At 42.6% G+C, this 27,081-nt stretch overlaps 1 protein-coding gene and 1 long non-coding RNA gene across 7 annotated transcripts in view; both read left to right on the plus strand.

Annotated features, from left to right (window-relative positions):
• The first annotated feature begins 7,032 nt into the window (after positions 1-7,032).
• LOC125965421 (uncharacterized) lies at positions 7,033-15,117 on the plus strand. The gene is made up of 2 exons (XR_007479277.1): positions 7,033-12,727; positions 12,835-15,117. It is a non-coding gene; the product is annotated as an uncharacterized LOC125965421 (long non-coding RNA).
• Positions 15,118-18,172: 3,055 nt separating this feature from the next.
• MALSU1 (mitochondrial assembly of ribosomal large subunit 1) overlaps positions 18,173-27,081 on the plus strand; it is a 29,196-nt gene continuing 20,287 nt past the window's right edge. For 5 of the 6 annotated variants that reach the window (XR_007479271.1, XR_004486852.2, XR_004486855.2 and 2 more), the window contains exons 1-2: positions 18,174-18,528; positions 20,310-20,488. Coding sequence is in view for 1 of the 6 variants with exons in the window: in XM_004263435.3 (XP_004263483.1) it covers positions 18,273-18,528; positions 20,310-20,488 (435 nt within the window). In the remaining 5 variants the exon portion in view is untranslated. Of the gene's footprint in view, positions 18,529-20,309; positions 20,489-27,081 lie in introns of all 6 variants that reach the window. The other variant, XR_004486853.2, reaches the window with a different exon arrangement.

Below are 27,081 nucleotides of genomic sequence, written 5' to 3' on the forward strand. Positions count from 1 at the left end.
AAGGGAATTTGGGGGGGGCCAAGGGAAACATTTTATGGCATGACTGTAGTGGTTAGAGAACTGTATCCATTTGTCAGATATCAAATTGTAGGCTTAAAATGGTTAGGTTTATTTTGTAGAAATATACCTCAATAAAGTTGATTGAAAATGGAAAGGTACAGACTGGAAGAAGATATTTGCAATACATATAACTGATAAAAGATTAGGTTATGTAAAGAATTGTGAGGGAAATGCGAATCATCACACAACTAGACATTGTTTTATACCTACCAGATTTTCAGTGAAAAAAATCTGACAAAATCAAGTGTTGGTGAAAGTGAGAACACCGGAACACTTATACTTTGCTGTTGGGAGTCTAAACTGGAACGGTTCTTTTGGGGGACAATCTGGCATTATCTGGTGAAGTTGAAGATGCACACACCTATGATCCAGCAGTCTCACTCCTTGGTGTAGAATGCCCCAGAGAAACCCTTGCACACGTGTTCAGGCGACATGGACAAGAACATTCAGAGCAATGTGAACGTCCCTCCACATTAGAATGGCTAAATCAGTTGTAACGTACAATGGAATACTAATTATCAGTGAAAATGAATGAACCTACAGCTATAAACACCCAGAGGAAAGACTTGCCAATGTAATATTGACAGAAAAAAAGAAAATTGCAAAAGAATACTTGCAATATGATACCATTTACGTAAAGTTTTCAAAAGCATGGAAAACTAAACAATATGGGAATGTATAAAAAAATGTAATAAGCCTATGGAAAAGAAGGCAAAAGAATTGTTATGTGAAGCTCAGCACAGCAGCTGCCTCTGGGGAGGAAGAACACGGGTCGGGGGGAGCAGCAGTCAGGCGGCTTCCATATCCCAGCCATGTTTTATTGCTTAAATTGACTGATAGGTTTGTTTTATTATTATTCTTTATGTTCTATCTACATGCTAATGTCTTCTTTTTTTTTAACATCTTTATTGGGGTATAATTGCTTTACAATGGTGTGTTAGTTTCTGCTTTATAACAAAGTGAATCAGTTATACATATACATATGTTCCCATATCTCTTCCCTCTTGCGTCTCCATCCGCTAATGTATTCTTTAGGAGTTTTCAAATATTACTTTAAATTTTTTTTATTTTATATTGGAGTATAGTCGATTTACAATGTTCTGTTAGTTTCAGGTGTACAGCAAAGTGACTCAGTTATACACATACATGTATCTATTCTTTTTCAGATTATTTTCCCGTATAAGTTCTTAGAGAATATTGAGTAGAGTACCCTGTGCTATACAGTAGGTCCTTGTTGATTATCTATTTTATATATAGTAGTGTGTATAATTTAATCCCAAATTCCTAATTTATCTCTCCCCCCAGCTTTACCCTTTGGCAACCATAAGTTTGCTTTCTAGGTCTGTGAGTGTGTTTCTGTTTTGTAAATAAGTTCATTTGTATCATTTTTTTGGTTCCACATATAAATGATATCACATGATATGTCTTTCCCTGTCTGACTTACTTAGTGTGATAATCCCTAGGTCCATCCATGTTGGCACAAATGGCATTATTTCATTCTTTTCTATGAAATATTACTTATTTTTTAAGTGGAGTAAAATAACTTCTAAAAAGAATTTTAAAATAAAGACAACTCCGTAGAAAAAATTGACAAAGGCTTGTGAACGGACAATCTACTGGAAATCCAAATGCCAATACACAGATGAAAAGATGTTCAACCACACTAGTGACTGGGGAAGTGCAAAAGAAGAGAACAAAGATATGTGAAACATAAGCCATTGGTACAGTATGATAATATTTAGGTAAAATTGTAAAACATTTAAAACAATACTGTAAATTGTTTACGCTTACATATGAACTTATAGAAACATGCATGGGAATAGTACACATCAAATTCAGCGTAGTGATTTATCTCTAACGATGGATGGAAAAGCATGGGATTAGTGAGAGTTGTGAAGGGGCTTTAGCTGAATCTGTAACATTTTATTTCTAAAGGGAAAAAAAGCTGAAATAAATAGAGCAAAATGAAGATTTGCTCAATCTGGTAGTTCATTTGTTTTTCTCTCCACTATACTGTGTGTTTGAAAATTTTTATAACTTTTCAAAAGAACAAGTTTTGGGAATTCCCTGGCGGTCCAGTGGTTAAGACTCTGAACCTTCACTTCCAAGGGCTCCGGTTCAATCCCTGGCGGGAAACTAAGATTCTACAAGCTGCGCAGCACGGCCAAAAATAAAAGAACGAGTTCTTAATAATCTTTTCATTCCTCATGTGTGGTCTGAACAGCAACAGAAATGAAATGTAAGTGCTTTCTTTTTTTTTTTTTTTTTTTTTTTTGCGGTACGCGGGCCTCTCACTGTTGCTCAGTGGCCATGGCTCATGGGCCCAGCCGCTCCGCAGCATGTGGGATCTTCCCAGAGCGGGGCACGAACCTGCGTCCCCTGCATCGGCAGGTGGACTCTCAACCACTGCGCCACCAGGGATGCCCTAAGCTCTTTCATTCAAAACTGTCCAGAGCTTTGAAACCCAAAGCCCTGACCTCTTTGCCTTTTCCTGCAAAGCCCACCCTCCAAATTTTTTAAAAAAATTTTTATTGGATATATTTGATTTACAATGTTGTGTTAGTTTCAGGTATACAGCAAAGTGAATCAGTTATACATAAGTCCATTGTTTTTTAGATTCTTTTCCCATATAGGCCATTAGAGAATATTGAATAGAGTTCCCTGTGCTATACAGTAGGCCCTTGTTTTTATCTATTTTATGTATAGCAGTGTGTATATGTTAATCCCCATCTCCCAGTTTATCCCTCCCTCCCCTTCCCCCCAGTAACCATAAGTTTGTTTTCTACGTTTGTGACTCTCTTTCTGTTTTGCAGATAAGTTCATTTGTATCATTTTTTTAGATTCCACATATAAGTGATATCATATAATATTTGTCTTTCTCTGTCCGACTTACCTCACTTAGTATGATAATCTCTAGGTCCATCCATGTTGCTGCAAATGACATTATTCCGTTCTTTTTTATGGTTGAGTAATATTCCATTGTATATATGTACCACATTTTCTTTCTTTCTTTAATTTATTTGCACCTTGCAGCTGGTAGGATCTTAGTTCCTCAACCAGGGATTGAACCTGGGCCCTCTGCAGTGAGAACACAGAGTCTTAACCACTGGACCACCAGGGAATTCCCAAATCATTGTTTTTTTGGGTTTTGAGGGTTTTTGCCCATGTGGCTTGGACTGTGAGAATTCCCCAACCAGGGGTCGAACCTGGGCCATGGCAGTGAAAGTGCTGAGCCCTAACCACTGAACCACCAGGAACTCCTGTACCACATCTTCTTTAGCCACTCCTCTGTCAATGAACATTTAGGTTGCTTCCATGTCTTGGCTATTGTAAATAGGGCTGCAGTGAACATTGGGGTGCATGTATCTTTTCAAATTATGGTTTTCTCCAGATATATGCTTAGGAATGGGATTGCTGGATCACATGGTAGTTCTATACTTAGTTTTTTAAGGAAACTCCATACTGTTCTCCACAGTGGCTGTACCAGTTTACATTCCCACCAACAGTGTAGGAGGGTTCCCTTTTCTTCACACGCTCTTCAGCATTTATTGTTTGTAGAGTTTTTTAAAATAAATTTATTATTTATTTTTGGCTGTATTGGGTCTTCGTTGCTGCACGCGGGCTTTCTCTAGTTGCAGTGAGCAGGGGCTACTCTTCATTGAGGTGCGTGGGTTTCTCATTGCGGTGGCGTCTCTTGTTGCGGAGCACGGGCTCTAAGCACGCGGGCTTCAGTAGTTGTGGCTTGCCGGCTCTAGAGTGCAGGCTCAGTAGTTGTGGAGCACGGGCTTAGTTGCTCCGAGGCATGTAGGATCTTCCCAGACCAGGGATTGAACCCATGTCCCCTGCATTGGCAGGCGGATTCTTAACCACTGTGCCAGCAGGGAAGCCCTGTTTGTAGAGTTTTTGATGTTGGCCATTCTGACAAGTGTGAAGTGATACCTCGCTGTACTTTCGATTTTCATTCCTCTAATAATTAGTGATGTTGAGCATCTTTTCATGTGCTTTTGGCCATCTGTATGTCTTCTTTGGAGAAATGTCTAGATCTTCCACCCATTTTTTGATTGGGTTGTTTGTTTTTTTGATATTGAGCTGTATGAGCTGTTTGTATATTTTGGAGCACCTTCCAGTTTAAAGATGTTGTTTCTGATTAGATTCATAGTGACTGTTGGCAGCTAACTGCCCCCCCCCCAAATTTACTTCCACTCACCTATAAAATGAGGGGACTTGACCTCTGTCACCCCAGAAGCCCCTGACAAGAGGTGGCCATAGAAGCTCCACAGACACTGACTCCTCACAAGGCCATGGCAGGAAGCTTTGCTTGGAGAACAGAAGGCTGCTTCAGTACAGGAGGTGGGTTTCCAAGCTTCCCGCTGCTGCCTTCCCTCATTTTATACTCTACCGCTATTTTAGCTACTCACCAATTGGGCCTGAGCCCCAGGAATACCACTGGCTAGCGTACAGCCAGTGACGTTTTGATTCCAGTCCTAGCCTGACTCTCCCCTAAGCAACCCCATGAGGTTATGGAAGAGAGCAATGGAAACGGGCTCGGCCAAACAATTTATCCCCTGAGGATGCCCTTAAAAATGTCCTTAAATGATGAACCCTCTTATGAGGCCCTTTAAAAAATAAGCACTTTTGGGCTTCCCTGGTGGCGCAGTGGTTGGGGGTCCGCCTGCCGATGCAGCGGGCAAGGGTTCGTGCCCCGGCCCGGGAAGATCCCACATGCCGCGGAGCTGCTGGGCCTGTGAGCCATGGCCGCTGAGCCTGCGCATCCAGAGCCTGTGCTCCGCAACGGGAGAGGCCACAGCAGTGAGAGGCCCGCGTACCGCAAAAAAAAAAAAAAAAAGCACTTTTGAGAGTTTTTTAAAAACAAAATCTCTCTCTTTTCCTCTCCATCATACTTCCATCAGGCTATTGTCACTTCAGACCTGGATTACTATTAACGGCCTCCAACTTTTCCCAACTCTCTCTCTCTCTCTCCATATTTGTACTGCTCTTTGCTTCCAAAGCCATCTTTTAAAAGATAAGCTTGGAATTCTCAAGCTGGTATTGAGGAGTCTTCAGTGACCACCCCATCACCTACAGGGAAAACCAAACTCTGATGTGGCTTCCAAGATCGTCTGTGGTGGCAAGTTGGGAGGCCTGTCATCTGTAAATAATAAAGTGCCTTTGTTCAGATGAGGATTCAAGTTTAACCCTAAAATCACTGACTTGCACTGAGATATGCACAGAGCAGAGTGGTAGGTGGTGTTACAACTCATGCTTGGGGCCTGTGTTTGGGATGGTGACCCCCATATGATGGTCCCTCACTGTGTTTGTCCAGATTGAAAAAGGGGTACAGGTATGCTGCAGTCTGGCCCCAACCTTCCTTTCCACCCTGACGTTCTATTACTTCCTGCCAGAATCCTCCCTGCTGGCCATTTGGTTTATTCACTCCACCTAGAATCAAACCAGCCAGCCCTGGGCTCCCACTGTCCTCTCCACCCTTCTCCTCTCCCACCCAGCATAAAGCGCTTTCTCCTCTGTTTTTAACATGTTCTCAACAAAATGTCCCTTGAGTACACTGTTTATGCTGGGCTCTCTGCTGAACTTCTTTACCACAATTGGAATGGTTTGTTTGGAGTTGAGGCCGGGGGGGTGGGGGGGGGTGGGGGGGGTGGGGGGCCAGTTACTGTGGCTGAATAACAAACAGCCCCATCTTAGTGGTGTCAAATAACTGCTTTATTGTGTTGATAGAGCCTGTAGCGTAGGGATTTGGACAGAGCACTACAAGGTTGGCCTTTTTCTCCTCCATGATGTCTGGAGCCTTGGTGGGAAGACTCCACCAAGGGGCTGGGGTCATCCGGAGGCTTCCCCACTCTCAGGTCTGGGACCCCAACTGGGATGACTGGAAGGCTGAGTTCAGCTGGAGCTGTGGACAGGAACACATACATGTGGCCTCTCCATGTATCCTGGACTTCTCATGATGTGGCATTTGCATTCTGTGAGGGAATGTCCCAAGAGGCTTCATTCAAGAGAGCCAGGCAGAAGCGGCATAGCCTTTTCTAACCTAGCTTCATGTGTCACATAGTGTCGCTTCAGCCGTGTTTTATTGGTTGGAACACTCACAAGCCCATCCAGACTTAAGAGGAGGGGACATAAACCCAACCTCTCAATGGGAAAAGTTTCAAAGAATTTGGAGTCATATCTTAAAACAGCTACAAGGCATCATGCTGTTGTAGTATATACTATTAGTTAACTCCTTTCTTGTTATTTGCCTATCTCACACATTTGTATCTTTTTCTTCCACTACATGATAAGTCCCCAGAACTGGGTCTTAGACTCTGAACCGTTCCTGGAGGGCTTCATCAATCCCTTCCTGACACAGAAAGCCCTTCGAAACAATTTAACGGAAATCAATAATCATTAGGTGGCTGCTCTGAGGCAACTTGCTGGTTGTCAACTATTTAAATCCCACAAACTCCAGGTCTTTAGCTAAGATTTTATTTTTTGCAGCACAGAATGAGAGGCAGAAGGTCAGCCACTGTGTCAATGGCATGGCTGGAGACTTATGGCCACACATAGACTAATTATCCTAGTTAAAACTCCTACCACCCACACCCATGGAAGCTTCACCATGAGCCATCCTGTCATCATGTAGGTAGGAGACCTCAGAGAAACATGGCTCAAGAACCCCACATTTTGGGCTTCCCTGGTGGTGCAGTAGTTAAGAATCCACCTGCCAGTGCAGGGGACGTGGGTTTGAGCCCTGGTCCGGGAAGATCCCACATGCCACGGAGCAACTAAGCCTGTGCGCCACAACTACTGGGCCTGAAAGCCACTACTGAGCCCGCATGCTGCAACTACTGAAGCCCCTGTGCCTAGAGCCCATGCTCTGCAACAAGAGAAGCCACTGCAATGAGAAGCCCTCACACCACAATGAAGAGTAGCCCCTGCTTGCCACAGCTAGAGAAAACCTGCATGCAGCAATGAGAAAACCTGCTCGCAGCAATAAAGACCCAATGCAGCCAAAAATAAAATAAATAAAAATAAATAAATTTATAAAAAAAAATAGAACCCCACGTTTCAACTCTGTCACTCCCAGAAGAACCACTCTTGTTTTGGTTTGGTTTAGGTTTCTGTGTTTTTTAATTTAATTTTTATTTTATATTGAAGTATAGTTGATTTACAATGTTGTGTTAGTTTCAGGTGTACAGCAAAGTGATTCAGTTATACATCTACATGTATCTATTCTTTTTCAAATTCTTTTCTAATATAGGTTATTATAGAATATTGAGTAGAGTACCCTGTGCTATACAGTAGGTCCTTGTTGATCATCTATTTTATATATAGTAGTGTGTATATGTTAATCCCAAACTCCTAATTTACCCCTCTCCCCCTCTTCCCCTTTGGTAACCATAAGTTCATTTCCTAAGTTTGTGAGTCTGTTTCTGTTTTATAAATAAGTTCATTTGTATCATTTTTTTAGATTCCACATATAAGTGATATCATATGATATTTGTCTTTCTCTGGCTTACTTCACTTAGTATGATAATTTCTAGGTCCATCCATGTTGCTGCAAATGGTATTATTTCATTCTTTTTAATGGCTGAATAATATTCCATTGTATATATGTACCACATCTTCTTTATCCATTTCTCGTCAATGAACATTTATGTTGCTTCCATGTCTTGGCTATTGTAAATTGTGCTGCTGTGAACACTGGGATGCATGTGTCTTTTTCTTTTTTTCATTTTTTTTTGGCTTCGCCAGGCGACATTCAGGATATTAGTTCCCCAAACAGGGATCAAACCTGTGCCCCCTGCAGTGGAAGTGTGGAGTCCTAACCACTGGACCGCCAGGGAATTCCCTCTTTTTCTTTTTTTTTTTTAAGTTTTCTTTTTTTTTTTAATTATTATTTTTTTTTGCGGTACGCGGGCCTCTTACTTTTGTGGCCTCTCGCGCTGCGGAGCACAGGCTCCGGACGCGCAGGCTCAGCGGCCATGGCTCACGGGCCCAGCCGCTCCACGGCATGTGGGATCTTCCCGGACCGGGGCATGAACCCGTGTCCCCTGCACCGGCAGGCGGACTCTCAACCACTGCGCCACCAGGGAAGCCCTTAAGTTTTATTTTATATTGGACTATGTTGGTTTACAATGTTGTGTTAGTTTCAGGTGTACAGCAAAGTGATTCAGTTAAATTCAGCTAGGTTGCTTCCATATTCTGGCTATTGTAAATAGCACTGCAATGAACATTGGGGTGCATGTATCCTTTCGAATCATGGTTTTCTCTGGATATATGCCCAGGAGTGGGATTGCTGAATCATATGGTAGTCCCATTTTTAGTTGTATGAGGAGTCTCCATACTGTTCTCCATAGTGATTGTACTAATTTACATTCCTACCAACAGTGCATGAGGGTTCCCTTTTCTCCACACGCTCTCCAGCATTTATTGTTTGTAGACTTTTTGATGTTGGCCATTGTGACTGGTGTAAGGTGATATCTCATTGTAGTTTTGATTTGCATTTCTCTAATAATTAGGGATGTTGAGCATCTTTTCATGTGCTTTTTGGCCATCTGTATGTTTTCTTTGGAGAAATGTCTGTTTAGATCTTATTCCCATTTTTTGATTGGGTTGTTTGTTTTTTTTGATATTGAGCTGTATGAGCTGTTTGTGTATTTTGGAGATTAATCCTTGCTAGTCACATTGTTTGCAAGTATTTTCTCACATTCTGTAGGTTGTCTCTTCGTTCTGTTTATGGTTTCCTTTGCTTTGCAGAAGCTTTTAAGTTTATTAAGTCTAATTTGTTTTTTTTTGTTTTTATTTTCATTACTCTAGGAGATGGATCGAAAAAGAGTTTCGATTTTTGTCAAAGAGTGGTCTGCCTATGCTTTCCCCAGAGGAACCACTTTTGATGTGGTCATCTGGCAGAGGAGAGCAGACCCAGTGTGAAAACAAAAGCAAAGCAGAGTTCAAGTCATTTTGTCTTGATCAAGGGAAGAGTCTTTGTGTGGTTTTTCAGCGTGAAAAGCGTGGGTGTTTCAGGCAGCTGAAAGCACCGTGTTGTTGAGTGTTTTTCCCATGGTCATTGCCTGTGCAGCCTAGAGCCTGGACATTTCAGGGAGAAAGAAAAGTGGAGGCAGGGGGTGCTCTGTGAAAGAGAACACAGGCTTAGAATGCTTCTCAACTGGGATCCTTTCAGTTTAGGATTGTTGCCTTAAATTTACTGTCTTACGGTCAATCCAGGCCACTCTGATTTGCCCAACATGAGGACGTCTTGTCCCAGCTGTAGCTACTCTAACATTTTTGCAATGTATCCCCGAGAGAAGTGTTTGGGTCTTAATTTGATCATAACCATGTTATTTCAGAGCCCTAAAGAGAGCAAATGGGAGCAAAAAGAAGGAAGCAAAGATCCCCACTGTGGCTTAAGTCAGGAAGCCCCCCACAGGGGAAGCCGTCTTCTTAGGAATCATATTTTGTAGAAAACGAAGGGCAAAGTAAACCCTCTGATTTTTTTTAAAACTCCTACATCCTGACATGAGGTAGATTAAGATTCTTTTGTTTTTAATTTTGTATTTTCAACATTTTATTTTTTAATTTTTTTATACATCTTTATTGGAGTATAATTGCTTCACAATGCTGTGTTAGTTTCTGTTGTACAACAAAGTGAATCAGATATATGCATACCTATATCCCCATATCCCCTCCTTCCCTAACCCACCCCTCTAGGTGGTCACAAAGCACCCAGCTGACCTCCCTGTGGTACGTAGCAGCTTCCCACTAGCTATCTATTTTACATTTGGTAGTGTATGTATGTCAGTGCTACTCTCTCACTATGTCCCAGCTTACCCTTCCCCCTCCCCGTGTCCTCAAGTCTGTTCTCAATGTCTGCATCTTTATTCCTGCCCTACCACTAGGTTCATCAGTACCATTTTTTTAGATTCCATATATATGTGTTAGCATACGGTATTTGTTTTTCTCTTTCTGACTTACTTCACTCTGTATGACAGTCTCTAGGTCCATCCACCTCACTGCAAATAACTCAATTTCATTTCTTTTTATGGCTGAGTAATATTCCATTGTATATATGTGCCACATCTTCTTTATCCATTCATCTGTTGATGGACACTTAGGTTGCTTCCATGTCCTGGCTATTGTAAATAGTGCTGAGATGAACATTGTGGTGCATGTATCTTTTTGAATTATGGTTTTCTCAGGGTGTAAGATTCTTCTTGATTATTTAAGAATCATCCTGTTTGCCTGGTACCTCCTTAAGTTTAAAGAAAAAGATAAAAAGTATACCCTGACTATTAGACATTGGGTTTTGGTTCTGGACTTTGGATGATTCTCTAAGTGCAGAAAATGGTCTAATTTCCTCAATGTCAAGTTCATCCACTGCATTCCTGTTTTACTATGCATGTAAACTTGATATATATTTTTTTAACCTTCAGACACCATATACACTTGATTTTCCAAAAGAAAAAGGTTTTTTTCTAAGCGTTGGTAAAGTATTGGGAAGAAGAATAATGAATTAACCTAGAGCCATAAAAACATCTATACTCCTTAAGTTCTTGCTTTTCGCAAGCAATCAGGGCAACTTTATCCTTGGAAATGGGGATTTACATTTGGCAATTTGAAAGTTTTTCTTTCTGGAAAAAAATCACAATTTATAGAGTTAGAACAATAACAACAACTCAGTGCACTATGGCTCTTCAAGTGATTCCAAGACCTTTGACTGGTCCTACAACAAGGGGACTTTTACAGGAGTCGGGACTGTCTGAGGGTGCAGGGCCCAGGTTCCTTCTTCAGAAGGCCTTTCCTCAGCACAGCGCGGCTGAAATCGAGATAGGCCAAATCGAGAGGGGTTACCTGCTATTTCCCATGTGATGGGGAATCTTTAGTGTCTGCCGAAAGTGACTCTTCGGGGGACTAAAAAAGATAAAATCTCAATTGTCGATTCTCTTCCCAGCAATAAGATGGACCAGATGCCCAAAGAAATTCCTCCCACTACAACTCAGCTGAAAATATTGAATAAGATATAAAAACATGTTTTTAATGTATGATCGAGCTGGCAGGAAACTAAGGAGATGCTTTCATGACCAGAACCTATCTCAAAAAACGCAGATCTAGAGAAAACAGTAGAAATCAAGCAGTGAAGTCAGAGTTCTTTCCGGGGGTACGCCCACACCCCTAGGGAGCTAGAGCTTGGGTTTAAACACTTGCTCTTTGGGTTAAAGATAAACAAATGAAGAAGGGGCAGGATGGGAGGACACTCTCCTCCCCCACATTCTTGCATAAAGCCAGAATTCTGGAAAGATATCCTTGATGGATGAAATAGAGAAAATCTACCCCATTGAGGTAGAGAGTGGGGATGTTTGGTTGAGCTGGTCGGCAACTCTGATGGTGGGTGCGGAGGTGAGGAATGAAATGAACAATTCCCCCTGAGAGTTCCTAACCACAAGCCTGTACTCATGTGGTTTTAGAATTGGTATTCACACTGAAAACAACTCATAGTTAAACATTTCATTTAAAGTGGCCCTGGGTGAGTGAGTAATGGCTCCATATACCTGGCAGAAGCACTACAAACTTTCTCTTTAGGAACTCTAAGCTTTAGAGAATTTCCACAGATAAAACCTCAAGAAACATGGGATCGTAATTAAAAAAGGAAAGAGCAGGGACTTCCCTCGTGGCGCAGTGGTTAAGAATCGTCCTGCCAAGGCAGGGGACACGGGTTTGAGCCCTGGTCTGGGAAGATCCCACATGCTGTGGAGCAGCTAAGCCCATGCGCCATAACTACTGAGCCTGCGTTCTAGAGCCCGTGAACCACAACTGCTGAGCCCGTGTGCCACAACCACTGAAGCCCGCGCGCCTAGAGCCGGTGCTCCGCAACTAGAGAAGCCACCGCCATGAGAAGCTTGCGCACTGCAAAGAAAAGCAGCCCTCTCTCGCCGCAACTAGAGAAAGCCCGCGCACAGCAACGAAGACCCAACGCAGCCAAAAATAAATAAATAAAATTTTAAAAACCAAAGCAAAACAAAACAGTAACTCGCTAAACACATGTGCAAACAATCCTTCATGAATGAGTCAGGAAAAACGATAAAAGAGTCGGGCTGGCAACCACTGAAGATATTGGAATGATCAGATACAAAACATAAATTTATTATGTGTCATACACTTAATGCTATAGAAGAGGAAATTGAAAGTGTGTTAAGGGAATAAGAAACCATCAACATTGGCTAAACGGACTTCTTCCCAAAAGCTTCTAGAAATGAGAATCATAATACTTATAGTCAGAAACAATGAGCAGAGTTTGTTACTGTTGTGTTGTTTTTACTTTTTTAAGTAGCAAGTTTCAAGTGCATACAAAAGGAGAGAGAAACCACTATAAAGACTTAATCTAGCTTCAACAGATTTTCAATCTTAGGTTTTTGTTTGTTTGTTTGCTTTCAAGACAGGGAGCTTTCCCTGACCTCACCCACCCAGTCTGGGTTAGGTCGTTCTACTAAATGCTCCCATGGCAGCCTGTATTTATGCCCATCATAGCACTTATCCCACCAGATGGTAACTGCCTGGCTTTTGTTGTTATTGTTGTTGTTTATTTGTCTCCCCAACCAGAAAGGAAACCCCGTGAGGCCAAGGATCCTGTCTGCAGCACCTAGAACAGTGCCTGGAATATAGTAGCTGAAAAGTATGTTTAGGATAAATAAATGAATATAGTAAAGCCTTGCAAATGCTAGAAATGTTATTGGTCCCTAAAAGACTATGCATTTGATGTTGTCTCCTTGATCCTGACAGCAGTAGCTGCATCAGTAGCAAATAACGACCAAGAGAGCCAGAAGGAAATGCAGGATCCCCAGAAACCACTCACACAATGTCTGGACTCCCAGGGAGCTGAGAAAGCCCCTCTGCATTTTAAGACGCCTGAATGGATCAGCCTGGAGTGCTCCTAAACTCAAGGTTACACTTCTCAGAATCTTCTGTGGCATGAATTTGTGAAGCCACCAAGGAGATAGGAGGATTGATCTGCTGCAAGTGGGAATGAATGTGTATTGTCACTTGCTGTCCTCAGGTGTGGCCCAAAGGTGCACTATTGTAAAGGTGAGGTCTCAGGCTCAAACCTGACCACTCTGTGAGGTGTCCCCTCAGCTCCTCCAGGCACCCTTCTGCCGTGGTGACTTGGAGCCAGACTGAAAGCAACCCACGTTGGGGATCCAATCAGAGGAGGCAGAGCTTGTTTGCTCTGAACCACCCCTTGGGAGGTTAGCCGTAAGGGGTTACACTTATCCGCTCAAGTCTTGCAATAAACAAAAGGGAGGAAACTCATAAGACTGGGATCAAAAAAAGGAAAAGCTGAGCCGATTCTTTACTGGGTTGTCAACACACCTGATCAGAAAAAATCAGAGGCTCATCCAAAAGGAGGTTTGGGCTGAAAGAAAACAACTCAAGGACTTGTCGGCCGGATGGAGTGGCAGGGCTCTGATTTGGTTTTGGGGGTCAGGAGGGCCACAGAGCCTCTGAGTCATTATTTAATACCACGGAGGAGGTTCAGGGGACTGGGGATGTCACTGGTCACTCATTCAAGAGGGTTGTGTAGTCTGGGTGTTAATACTGCTTCAGGTTCCTTTAGGAACTTCACCGTCTGATTACCAGCAGGGCTGAGAAGCAGACTCATGGCCTTGCTCAGTAGACATGCAAAGCTGAGATAAATGCGGAGCATTGTCTCTGAAAGCCCTTTATCTGAAGTGCTGCTCCTGGAGAAGGTGAGATACCAAAACCCGCTCTCAGTGTGGAATGACCCACATGCCTCCGGTTCTTCAGGCATGAGTGGGATGTTCCTTTCTCACTGAAATGATTCCAAAACAGCAGTTTCTCATAATCTCTGATTCTGGAGACCAGGCTTGTCAGCACCAAGTCCTTAGAGTTAATTAACAAAAGCAGTTTTTACAGGTCTTTCTTCCAACCTGGTAAGGACTCACGGGAGGAACTTCCCTGGGGGCCTAGTGGGTAAGGCTCCGCGTTCCCAGTAGATCCCTGGTCAGGGAACTAGATTCTGTAGGCCACAACTAAGAGTTCGTATGCCGCAACTAAAGATCCCGCAGGCCGCAATTAAGACCCTGCGCAGCCAAATAAATAAATATTAAAAAAAAAGAAGACTCTGGGGAAAAGGCTGTTACCCATTAGAGAGGTTCTCAGAGATGCAAAATACCCTCGCTTGAAAACAGAGCCATCTGCTGTTGAGTGTGGACTTTGTTTTCAGTCCTTGGTTTTTTAAAATTTATTTATTATTTATTTATGGCTGCATTGGGCCTTTGTGGCCACACCCGGGCTTTTCTCTAGTCGCGGTACGTGGGCTTCTCATTGCAGTGGCTTCTCTTGTAGCAGAGCACGGGCTCTAGATGTGCGGGCTCAGTAGTTGTGGTGCACAGGCTTAGTTGCTCTGCAGCACGTGGGATCTTCCTGGACCAGGGCTCGAACCCATGTCCCCTGCATTGGCAGGTGGATTCTTAACCACTGCACCACGAGGGAAGTCCACACAAGGACTTTTAAGTTAGTGGATCTTAATAACATCCTTGGTGTGTTAATTGAGGAGCCTCCTGTTTGTCCTGTTAGCAGCAAAGCCAAGAGGTTCCCGAACTTGTTTCCTGGAGCTTCATGGGAAGGTAGGAAGGTGGGAAGTTGCAATCAGAGAAATGTCCTCTTCAGCTAGACCCAGGAACTGCGGAGAGGGCAGGGGTGCTGGTTTGGGAGATGACAGCAGAGGTACCTCAGGGACGTGCTTCAAAGAGAACAGAGAGGAAGAACAGAGCAGGCTAAACTAGAGAAAGGCTGAGCAAGCTTTCCTGGTGTACCCACACTTGACTCTGGGGCTCGTAACACTGCAACTGGCACATCATTGTTTAATGAATGATTGAATTCATGTAGTTTGGGGACTAGGAAGTTTATCAAGTCCAACCTTTGCTTACCCCATGCGTGGGTTTACTATGTATCTGTGTTTCCTAGTCTCCGGACCTTTTGGTTGCAAAGAATGTACTGCAATTCAATATAATTTTATTTAAAAACGTTGTTTCATTCACAACACCTTTTTGTCATGCGTGTGTTCAATGACTAATATTCAAAGAGCCACAGTTTTTAGTTATTCATTATCGTTAAATAGGTGGGGACCACTTCTCTCCAGCTCAGCTACCCTTCCCAACCTCACAGGGCAGCTCCTTCCACAGCTGGGCAGTTGCAGCCGTTGGTGAATATCCCTGCCTCGTTTAAGTTTCATCCTTTTTCTCAGATTGCCATTCTCTTTGTACTGTTTTTGCCCTCAGGAGACCTTGCAGAGGGAAGGGCTAGGATTAAAATTACCTCTTATATACATCTAATTAATTCTAGATATGCTAAGTTTGTGTATTTCTATTTAAAAATTATTTTGTCCTCCTCTTTGTAGATCTCCTAATTGGAAGAGGGAAAATCCTTTTAAGTAGAAGTTCAGCAACAGGGACTCATTGTTTTATAACTCTAGGGGTAGGCACTGTCTGTCTCTCTTCACCCCAAGCTCCCAGTGGAGCATGGAGTCTGCATTGCCTGCCTGCTCATGTATTTTCTGTTGGCTTGGCAGTCATGCCCTCTGTGCTGTAAGGACAGGGAGTCCAACCTGGAGTGGGCATTGAGGTCTACAATGCGATGAATTCTTGGTGTCCCAGGAAGCATGGAGCCTGTGGTTTGAGGGCATTCCAGAGCCCCACCAGGGGCCTCTCAAAGTAGGAGGCTCCTATGTGGGAAGAACCTCCTCCACCATTTCTGCAATGAGCCTGTTTGTTGGACCAAAGTGCAGGCTCACATTCCCACCTCTTGCAGCATTGTTTCCTCAGATCTCAGAACCATTGCTCAATCCGGAGCTGGGCCTCTGGGCACCCAGGCTATCATTTCTCCCACAGCCTACAGCAATTGGTAGGGACCTGAAAGCTACCAGCCCTACTTGTACTCATCTTCACAATGAAGGGTGTACTTTCTTCTCACATTGATGTGCAGTTTGCATACAATGGGTCATTCTGAGTAGACTTGTGATTCACGACCTCCCCAAGGACCCTCACCAAGGCCAAGAAACATTCCAGTGCCAGGTGCTGGGCTAAGGCAGGGAGGGGAAAGGTGAATAGTCCCTGCCCACTGGGAGCTTCCAGACAGGAGAGATGATGATTAGAGTAAATGTCAGCAGTATCATATATTTGTATTTGAAAGTCCAAATATTGTGGGGTCACATCAGCAGTTCTGTAGGAGCTAGAGAAGGAGCTGAGAGGAGGCGATAAATAAAAGGCTCAGGGAGGTTGAGTCACTTCAGTCTTACACTGCGAGTGAACAGAAGAGCTGGAAATAAATCTAAGTCTTTTCCAACGGGTTATCATCCAGTCGAACATGGTAAATGTTAAAGACATTTATGAACAAAGGGATGAAGGGCTTCTGAAGGGGTTTCTGAGTTTGTCATGTGCAAAGGTGGAAGAAGGGCACTCTAAAAAAATGGAATGGAGTAGTATGTGCAAAGCTCAGCATGGAAAGATTTGTGTTTGGAAAACAGCAAAAAGCAGATGAGGCTAAAATAATTTTAGCGGGCAGCATGGAGGATGGAAAGAGTAGAGACAGATTGGAGACAGGAGAGCCAGGTAGGAGGCTATCCCAGTAATTCGCCAAAAGCTGTTGAGGGCTCAGACTAAGGAAGGAACAGTGGGAATGAAGATGAGAAGTTGGATTCAAAAAGTATTTTGGGGGCTTCCTTGGTGGCGCAGTTGTTGGGAGTCCACCTGCCGATGCAGGGGACACGGGTTCATGCCCTGGTCCGGGAGGATCCCACGTGCCGCGGAGCGGCTGCGCCCGTGAGCCATGCCCGCTGGGCTTGCGCGTCCGGAGCCTGTGCTCCGCAACGGGAGAGGCCACAACAGTGAGAGGCCCACGTACTGCAAAAAAAAAAAAGTATTTTGGAGGTGTAGCATAAGCAGGATTTGAGAATGGAATAGTTGTTGCAGGAAGATACTGCAGTGAATGCAGTCCAGAATTTAGGAGATTTGGGGGGGGATGATGACCCATTAAATGAGATGGCAAATACAGGTGGTAAAGCAGGTTTGGGGTGTTCAGAAAAAATAGTGGAAATGCAGAACTGTTGGCAAATGCTGGAAGAAGCACCAAATCCATGCCTATGGGGAAATGGAAGTGAAGAGGATGAGACTTAACTTTATCTGTACCACTTTATTCTTATTTTCAAAAATAACTTGAAGCAATTGTGAATATTCTGGGTGGTACACACAGGTGCTCATATTAGTTTCTGTAGTTTTTAATTTTAAAAATTAATGCTTGGAGTTATTTCCTTAAAAGAAATTAAGTAATGTGTCAAGCATTTGGAGTACCTACTATGTGCTTGGCACTGTTCCAGGCATCCGAGATATTTGCCCCCTTCTACTAGCCTCTTCCTTTCAGACGTTACCAGGCTGGAGTACAGAAACAGCTGCTGGTTCCAGCTTGGCCACAGGCAAGTCATTTTTCCTCCCTGGGTCTCTTTCAGCTCTCACATGCTAGGATTCAATACTGTAACTGCAACTCAGCATTCCTTATTCTCACCGAGGTGAGCGCCACAGCGCAGTCCATTAGCATAAAATAACTCCATTCGGGGAGTGTCCCTGAAGGGCTGACCTCTAAGAACGTTTTCCAAATGGTCCTTAATCTCTGCCTCCCACCCAACCCCCGCCCAGGATAACAGATGTTCCTCATGGGATTTCAAATTTGCAAGGGAATCTTGACAACTTCTTTGGTAATGGGCTATGTCCTAATTCCAGTCTGATCAACAGAAGCAACTTCCGTACTTTCAGCTTTAGGTGCTGTGGAGAGAACAGATAAAAAAAAAAATTTCTGCCTTCATGCTGTTTACATTCCAGTGAACGGAGACATCAAGGAAAAATAAGAACAATTCAAGGAAGACACAATGCGTCAGTATGGTGCAGGGGAACGCAAGGTGTGTAGTGAAATCCTAGTCCTTTGACGCCTACAAAACCTAATCCCGAATCCCTAAATTCTTCCGGGTCACTGTCGGGTTACCCTCCTCCTCCCACTCCGCCCACGGCCCCACCTTCGGGCCCTGGCCACGCCCACGCTCCTGACGTCAATTTTCCAAGCCCTGCCGCGTTGACCTGGCCTATGGTAAGCCGCAGGCCCGCTCGAGCCCCATTAAGCCCCGCCTCGTGAGTCGACGCGTGGCGACGGCGATGGGGTCGCGGGGCTGCGTGGCGCTGCGGCTCGGGGTGCTGCTGTGGCGCCGGGCCTTCTCCCCGGGAGCGTGGCCCGCGGCGGCCGCGGGGCTCAGGCTTCGGCTGCTGTCCGTGGGGCGGCTTCCGGTGGGACCGACGCTCGGCAAGGTCTGCCCGGCCCCCGACCGAGCGCGCGGCCTGCACGGCGGGCCGGGCCTGGAGGAGCGGGCGGAGGGAACAGCCGGCGAGGGGCGCCCGGAGTCAGGCACCGGAGGTACGGGCGAGGAGGAGGGAGCCGGGTCCCAGCTAAAGAGGCTGAGTTCCTCTCTTTTTGCATTTCTCATGGGGTCACAAAACTCCTACAGAGCAGAACTGGAAGGGACTGCAAAGGTTGTCGGCACCAACTTTGCATTTCACAGTGAGATCAAGAGACGGACTGAAGTCTCCCAAACCCCAGGCGTCTGTCCGAACGGCCACGTCGGACCCCTGGCATCACCACCTCACCGTCCTCATCCTCCTTCACACTTTGTCTAGGGTTCCGAGAAATGGACTTGTCGAGAATGTTGGGGCTTGAGGATTCTGAGGAAGAGCCAGGGTCTGGGGGCTCAGGGGTGCGTAAGAAACGCTAATAGGAGATGGGGCCAAGTTAAGAGCCTCCAAGTGTTGTAAGCTTTTAGAAACTTGAGAGGTGGTAAACAGATCACACCTGTGAAAGGATGCAGTCTGAGAGGGAGAGGTTAGCCACTAGGGCCCTGGGAGTCAGCTTTAGAACTGAAGAGAGCTGTTAAGTCCACAGGCTCTTATACACCACGGTGAAGAGCTGAATATCTAAATCTCTAGAGGAAAAACAAAAAACGGTTTTCACAGATAACAGTTGTTACATAACCCAACTGGCATTGTAAGAAAACCTCGAGAGTTCAAAATGAGAATTGCTGTTAAAATTTTAACCCTCCGATTGGTAGATTTGGGGCCACACACTTACTCAGCTAGTTGTCAGTTTCTCTCTCAAATGAAGGTTGTGGACAGATACTACCCAAGAGCCCTTCCAGTTCACAGTTCTAGTTCTGTGACCCTTTGTGGCTGGAATTCAATTTAATGTGCCCCAAAATATTACCACCTCCCCAAATTGTGCTCCAGTTTTCCTCCCCTTTTTAAAATTATTATATTAACCATTATTATTATTTTATTTTATGTTTTTTGGCTGTGTTGGGTCTTTGTTGCTCCGCATGGGCTTTCTCTAGTTGCAGCGAGCGGGGGCTGCTCTTCGCTGTGGTGCGCGGCATTCTCACTGCGGTGGCCTCCCCTGTTGCAGAGCACGGGCTCTAGGCACGCGGCCCTCAGTAGCTGTGCCACGCAGGCCCAGCAGCCGTGGCGTGCAGGCTCAGCAGTTGTGGTGCACAGGCTTAGTTGCTCCGCAGCATGTGGGATCTTCCCGGACCAGGGATCGAACCCGTGTCCCCTGCATTGGCAGGTGGATTCTTAACCACTGAGCCACCAGGGAATTCCCGTTTTCCTCTCTTTGATTTTTTTTTTTTTTTTTGCGGTACGCGGCCCTCTCACTGTTGTGGTCTCTCCCGTTGCGGAGCACAGACTCCGGATGCGCAGGCTCGGTGGCCATGACCCACGGGCCCAGCCTCTCCACGGCATGCGGGATCTTCCCAGACCGGGGCACAAACCCGTGTCCCCTGCATCGGCAGGCGGACTCTCAACCACTGTGCCACCAGGGAAGCCCTCCTCTCTTTGAATAGCAGTTCTCTGCTTGAGCTGTGTTACTCATTTCCTCAGGTACTAGAACAGAAAGCCGTCGTTGCTGATGTCTGGTTCTACTTGCATGTGCTAATAGGAAAGGATGTGTGTGGTGGCTGTCTGTGACCTGCGCACCCTTCCCATAAGTTGAGAAGTGCTGTATGAAAACAGTGCCCAGCTTCAACTTCCAGGAGGCCTAAACACCTTCATGGAGGAATGGTTTCGCTCTCAGCTGCCCGCATCTCTGGGTGCATATCGTGTCTGTCTTTACTTGGCCACCTGACAAAAGCAGATCTTTGTGCATTTCAGATCATACTGGTCCCAAGTTTGACATCGATATGCTGGTTTCACTTCTGAGGCAAGAAAATGCCAGAGACATTTGTGTCATCAAGGTTCCTCCAGAAATGAAATATACAGATTACTTTGTAATTGGTAGTGGAACTTCTGCTCGACACTTACATGCCATGGCCTACTACATTGTGAAAATGGTAGGATGCTTTCTTTTTCTTTGGAACCTTTAACTTAATGGAATAGTGTCAATGCATCAGGCGGAAGAGCAACATTTAAAAACTAAACCCTAAGATTATATAAGAAGCCCAGATTTTTAGAATTTGCATGAGTGTTTTATGTTCTTTGATAGTGAACGTTATGGGGACCAATATCTAGCCTTAGTGGGTCAAGATATTTTACATTCTTGTCTCTTGTGACAAGAAAAATAATACAAAAAAAAAATTACCTGAGGCAGGCTAGAAGACAGTATAACCCAGAGGGATTTCTAGAGCAAAACTGTCCAGTGTGACACCCACTAGCCCCATGTGGCTATGTAATTATAAAATAAAACTAAAAATTCAGTTCTTCAGTTGTACTAGCCACATTTCAGGTGCTTGGTGGCCACATGTGGCTAATGGCTACCATACTGGACACAAATATAAAACATTTCCATAGTTGCAGAAACTTCTATTGGATAGTGCTGGCCTAGAGTTTAATTCAAATGTTTGAGCATGTCCAGTGTTCCCAGGCACGGTGCTGGGTATTGGGAAGACAAAAATGAAAAGATTTAGTTCTTACCCTCCAAATTCACAGGTCTAGTTGAGGAAAGAGAAGGAAGTTCATTTTCCAACTAGACTGAATAGGAATCAGAATGAGGAAGAAAGCGTACTTGGAAGCTGATTCTGATACCACTCTAGAGGGGAACATACTTTTCACCCTGTTGAAAATTGGTCAGAGAGGGAACAGTTAAGACCAAAAGAATAGCTGGGATTGCCTAGAGAAGGGTGGTAAAATAAGGGGCTGAGAACAAAACCCTGGTGCAACATGGCAGAACAAAGGCAGAACAAACAAAGAGGGGGTAGTTGGAGAGTAAGAGAACTAGGGGGGCATGGAGAAGTTAAAAGGCAGGATCCTAGGGTCTCTGTCAGATGTAATAGTAAGACAGAGTAAGTATGACTTAGAAGTGACCATTGGACTTGGAGATACAAAAAGAATGAGAGATTTTTCAGAAAAAGTTTCTGTGGAAGAGCAAGGGAGGGGAATAGAAATTCCTTTTGCAAAAATTTTAGATGAGGGAGAAAAATGCAAGGTCAAGAAAGTTTTGTTCTTGTTTATGGTAAAATATCCGTTACAAAACTGAACATTTTAGCCATTTTTAGGTGTACAGTTAAGTGATGTTAATTACATTCACATTGTTGTGCAACCATTACCACTATCCATCTCCAGAACGTTTTTCTTTTTTCATCTTGCAAAAAACTCTGTACACATTAAACAATAACTTCCCATTCTTCCTTCCCCCAGCCTCTGGTGTCCCCCATACTGCTTTCTGTCTCTGTGAATTTGACTACACTAATAAGTACCTCCTTGAGTGGAATCATACTCTAATTTTCCTTTTGTGACTGGCTTATTTCACTTAGCATAATATTTTTCAAGGTTCATCTGTGTTGTAGCATGTGTCAGAATTTCCTTCTTTTAAGACTGATTATTTCAGTGTATGTATATACCACATTTTATCTTATTCACCCATTGGTGGGCATTTGGGTTGCTTCCACCTTTTGGCTATTGTGAATAATGCTGCTATAAACACGAGTGTAGAAATACCTGTTCAGATCCCTGCTTTTAATTTCATAAGTGGAATTGCCAGATCATGGTAATTCTGTGTTTAATTTTTTGAGGAACCATCACACTTTTACACAGTAGTTGCACCACTTTACATTCCCACCAGCAGTGCACAAGGGTTCCAATTTTTCTACGTCCTCACCAGTTGTTATTTTCTGGTTTGTTGATAATATTGATAGTAATCCTAATGAGAGTGAAGTGGTACCTTGTTGTGCTTTTGATTTGCATTTCCCTAAATTAGTGATGTTGAGCATCTTTTCTCATGGTTATTAGCCATTTGTGTATATTTGGAGAAATGCCTATTCAGGTCCTTTGCCCATGTTTTAATCGAGTTTTTTTTTTTATTGTGAAGTTGTAGGAGTTCTCTGTATATTCTGGATATAAATCCGGTATCATCTATGTGATTTGCAAATATTTTCTCCCATTCTGTAGGTTGCCTTCTTACTCTGTTCATTGTGTCCTTTAATGCACCAAAGTTTAAAATTTTTCTCCTGCTGCCTTTGGTCTCATATCCAAGAAATCATTGTGAAATCCAATGTCATGAAGCTTTTCTACTGTGTTTTGTTTTTCTTTTTTTTGGATTACTTTATGTTTTTATTTTTTTGAATTTTAGAATTTTATTTTTTTATACAGCAGGTTCTTATTAGTTATCCATTTTATACATATTAGTGTATATATGTAAAACCCAATCTCCCAATTCATCACACCACCACCTGCCCCCTCCACATTCCCCCCTTGGTGTCCATATGTTTGTTCTCTACATCTGTGTCTCTATTTCTGCCCTGCGAACCAGTTCATCTGTACCATTTTTCTAGATTCCACATATATGTGTTAATATGCAATACTTGTTTTTCTCTTTCTGACTTACTTCACTCTGTATGACAGTCTCTAGATCCATCCATGTCTCTACAAATGACCCAATTTTGTTCCTCTGTATGGCTGAGTAATATTCCATTGTATATATGTACCACATCTTCTTTATGCATTCGTCTGTCGATGAGCAATTAGATTGCTTCCATGTCCTGGCTATTGTCAGTAGTGCTGTAATGAACATTGGGGTGTATGTGTCTTTTTGAATTATGGTTTTCTCTGGTAATATGCCCGGTAGTGGGATTGCTGGGTCATATGGTAATTCTATTTTTAGTTTTTAAGGAACCTCCATACTGTTCTCCATAATGGCTGTATCAATTTACATTCCCACTAACACTGCAAGTGGGTTCCCTTTTCTCCACACCCTCTCCAGCATTTATTGTTTGTAGATTTTCTGATGATGCCCATTATAACCAAAGTGAGGTCATACCTCATTGTAGTTTTGATTTGCATTTCTCTAAAAATTGGTGATGTTTAACATCTTTTCATGTGCTTCTTGGCCATCTGTATGTCTTCTTTGGAGAAACGTCTATTTAGGTCTTCTGCCCATTTTTGGATTGGGTTGTTTGTATTTTTAATATTGAGCTGCATGAGTTGTTTATATATTTTGGAGATTAATCCTTTCTCTGTTGATTCGTTTGCAAATATTTTTTCCCATTCTGAGGGTTGTCTTTTCGTCTTGCTTGTAGTTTCCTTTGCTTTGCAAAAGCTTTTAAGTTTCATTAAGTCCTATTTGTTTATTTTTGTTTTTATTTCCATTACTTTAGGAGGTGGATCAAAAGAGATCTTGCTGTGATTTATGTCAGAGAGCGTTCTTCCTATGTTTTCCTCTAAGAGTTTTATAGTGTCCACTCTTACATTTAGGTCTCTAATCCATTTTGAGTTTATTTTTGTGTATGGTGTTAGGGAGTGTTCTACTTTCATTCTTTTACATGTAGCTGTCCAGTCTTCCCAGCACCACTTATTGAAGAGACTGCCTTTTCTCCATTGTATATCCTTGCCTCCTTTGTCATAGATTAGTTGACCATAGGTGCATGGGTTTATCTCTGGGCTTTCTATCCTGTTCCATTGATCTATATTTTTGTTTTTGTGCCAGTACCGTATGGTCTTGATTACTGTAGCTTTGTAGTATAGTCTGAAGGGAGTCTGATTCCTTCAGCTCCATTTTTTTCCCTCAAGACTGATTGCTTTGGCTATTCGGAGTCTTTTGTGTCGCCATACAGATTTTAAGATTTCTTGTTCTAGTTCTGTAAAAAATGCCATTGGTAATTTGATAGGGATTGCATTGAATCTGTAGATTGCTTTGGGTAGTATAGTGATTTTCACAATATTGATTCTTCCAATCCAAGAACATGGTATATCTCTCCATCTGTTTGTATCATCTTAATTTCTTTCATCAGTGTCTTATAGTTTTCTGCATACAGGTGTTTTGTCTCCCTAGTTAGGTTTATTCCGAGGTATTTTATTCTTTTTGTTGCAATGGTAAATGGGAGTGTTTCCTTAATTTCTCTTTCAGGTTTTTCATCATTAGTGTGTAGGAATGCAAGAGATTTCTGTGCATTAATTTTGTATCCTGCAACTTTACCAGATTCATTGATTAGCTCTAGTAGTTTTCTGGTGGCATCTTTAGGATTCTCTATGTATAGTATCATGTCTTCTGCAAACAGTGACAGTTTTACTTCTTCTTTTCCAAGTTGTATTCCTTTTATGTCTTTTTCTTCTCTGATTGCCATGGCTAGGACTTCCAAAACTATGTTGAATAATAGTGGTGAGAGTGGACATCCTTGTCTTCCTGATCTTAGAGGAAATGCTTTCAGTTTTTCACCATTGAGAATGATGTTTGCTGTGGGTTTGTCATATATGGCCTTTATTATGTTGAGGTAGGTTCCCTCTATGCCCACTTTCTGGAGAGTTTTTATCATAAATGGATGTTCAGTTTTGTCAAAAGCTTTTTCTGCATTTATTGTGATGATCATATGGTTTTTATTCTTCAATTTGTTAATATGGTATATCACATTGATTTGTGTATATTGAAGAATCCTTGCATCCCTGGGATAAATCCCACTCGATCATGGTGTATGGTCCTTTTAATGTGTTGTTGGATTCTGTTTGCTAGTATTTTGTTGAGGATTTTTGCGTCTATATTCATCAGTGATATTGGTCTATAATTTTCCTTTTTTGTAGTATCTTTGTCTGGTTTTGGTATCAGGGTGATGGTGGCCTCATAGAATGAGTTTGGGAGTGTTCCTTCCTCTGCAATTTTTTGGAAGAGTTTGAGAAGGATGGGTGTTAGGTCTTCTCTAAATGTTTGATAGAATTCACCTGTGAAGCCATGTGGCCCTGGACTTTTGTTTGTTGGAAGATTTTTAATCACAGTTTCAATTTCATTACTTGTGATTGGTTTGTTCATATTTTCTATTTCTTCCTAGTTCACTCTTGGAAGGTTATACCTTTCTAAGAATTTGTCAATTTCTTCCAGGTTGTCCAATTTATTGGCATAGAGTTGCTTGTAGTAGTTTCTCAGGATGGTTTGTATGTCTGTGGTGTCTGTTGCAACTTCTTTTTCATTTTTTATTGATATGAGTCCTCTCCCTCTTTTTCTCCCTTTTTTTGGCTAGTGGTTTATCAATTTTGTTTACCTTCTCAAAGAACCAGCTTTTAGTTTTATTGATCTTTGCTATTGTTTTCTTTGTTTCTGTTTCATTTATTTCTGCTCTGAACTTTACGATTTCTTTCCTTCTGCTAACTTTGGGTTTTGTTTGTTCTTCTTTCTCTAGTTCCTTTAGGTGTAAGGTTAGTTTGAGATTTTTCTTGTTTCTTGAAGTAGGCTTGTATTGCTATAAACTTCCCTCTTAGAACTGCTTTTGCTGCATCCCATAGTCTTTGGATCTTCATGTTTTCGTTGTAATTTGTCTCTAGGTATTTTTTCATTTCCTCTTTGATTTCTTCAGTGATCTCTTAGTAACGTATTGTTTAGCCTCCATGTGTTTGTTTTTTACGTTTTTTTCCCAGTAATTGATTTCTAATCTCATAGCGTTGTGGTCAGAAAAGATGCTTGATATGATTTCAATTTTCTTAAATTTACTGGGGCTTGAATTGTGACCCAAGATGTGATCTATCCTGGAGAATTGTCCGTGTGCACTTGAGAAGGAAGTGTAATCTGCTGTTTTCGGATAGAATGTCCAAAAATATCAGTTAAATCTGTCTGGTCTATTGTGTCATTTAAAGCTTGTGTTTCCTTATTAATTTTCTGTTTGGATGATGTGTCCACTGGTTTAAGTGAGGTGTTAAAGTCCTGCACTATTTTTGTGTTACTGTCGATTTCTTCTTTTATAGCTGTTAGCAGTTGCTTTATGTATTGAGGTGCTCCTACGTTGGGTGCATATATATTTATAATTGTTATATCTTCTTCTTGGATTGATCCCTTGATCATTATGTAGTGTCCTTCCTTGTCTCTTATAACATTATTTTATTTTATTTTATTTTATTTTATTTTTTAACCCCTTTATAACTGTATAGTGATCTTATTTGCCTCTTGTTAGTTTTAGCTTAAAGTCTATTTTGTCAGATGTAAGTGTAGCTACCCCTCCTCTCTTTCTATTTTTATTTACATGGAATGTATTTTTCCATCACTTCACTTTCAGTCTATGTGTGTCTGTAAAGCTGAAGTGAATCTTTTGTAGGCAGCATATGGTTGAAATTTTTTTTTTAACATCTTTATTGGAGTATAATTGCTTTACAATGGTGTGTTAGTTTCTGCTTTACAACAAAATGAATCAGTTATATATATACATATGTTCCCATATCTCATCCCTCTTGCGTCTCCCTCCCTCCCACCCTCCCTATCCCACCCCTCCAGGCGATCACAAAGCACCAAGCTGATCTCCCTGAGCTATGCGGCTGCTTCCCACTAGCTATCTACCTTACGTTTGGTAGTGTTTATATGTCCATGCCTCTCTTTCGCTTTGTCACAGCTTACCCTTCCCCCTCCCCAACATTCTTTATTTTAAAGTTTATTTTATCTGATATGAGTATTGCTATTCCAGGTTTCTTTTGATTCCCATTTGCATGGGATATCTTTTACCATCCCCTCACTTTTCAC

Source organism: Orcinus orca, chromosome 9 (genome assembly GCF_937001465.1).
Source record: "Orcinus orca chromosome 9, mOrcOrc1.1, whole genome shotgun sequence".
Lineage (NCBI taxonomy): Eukaryota > Metazoa > Chordata > Mammalia > Artiodactyla > Delphinidae > Orcinus > Orcinus orca.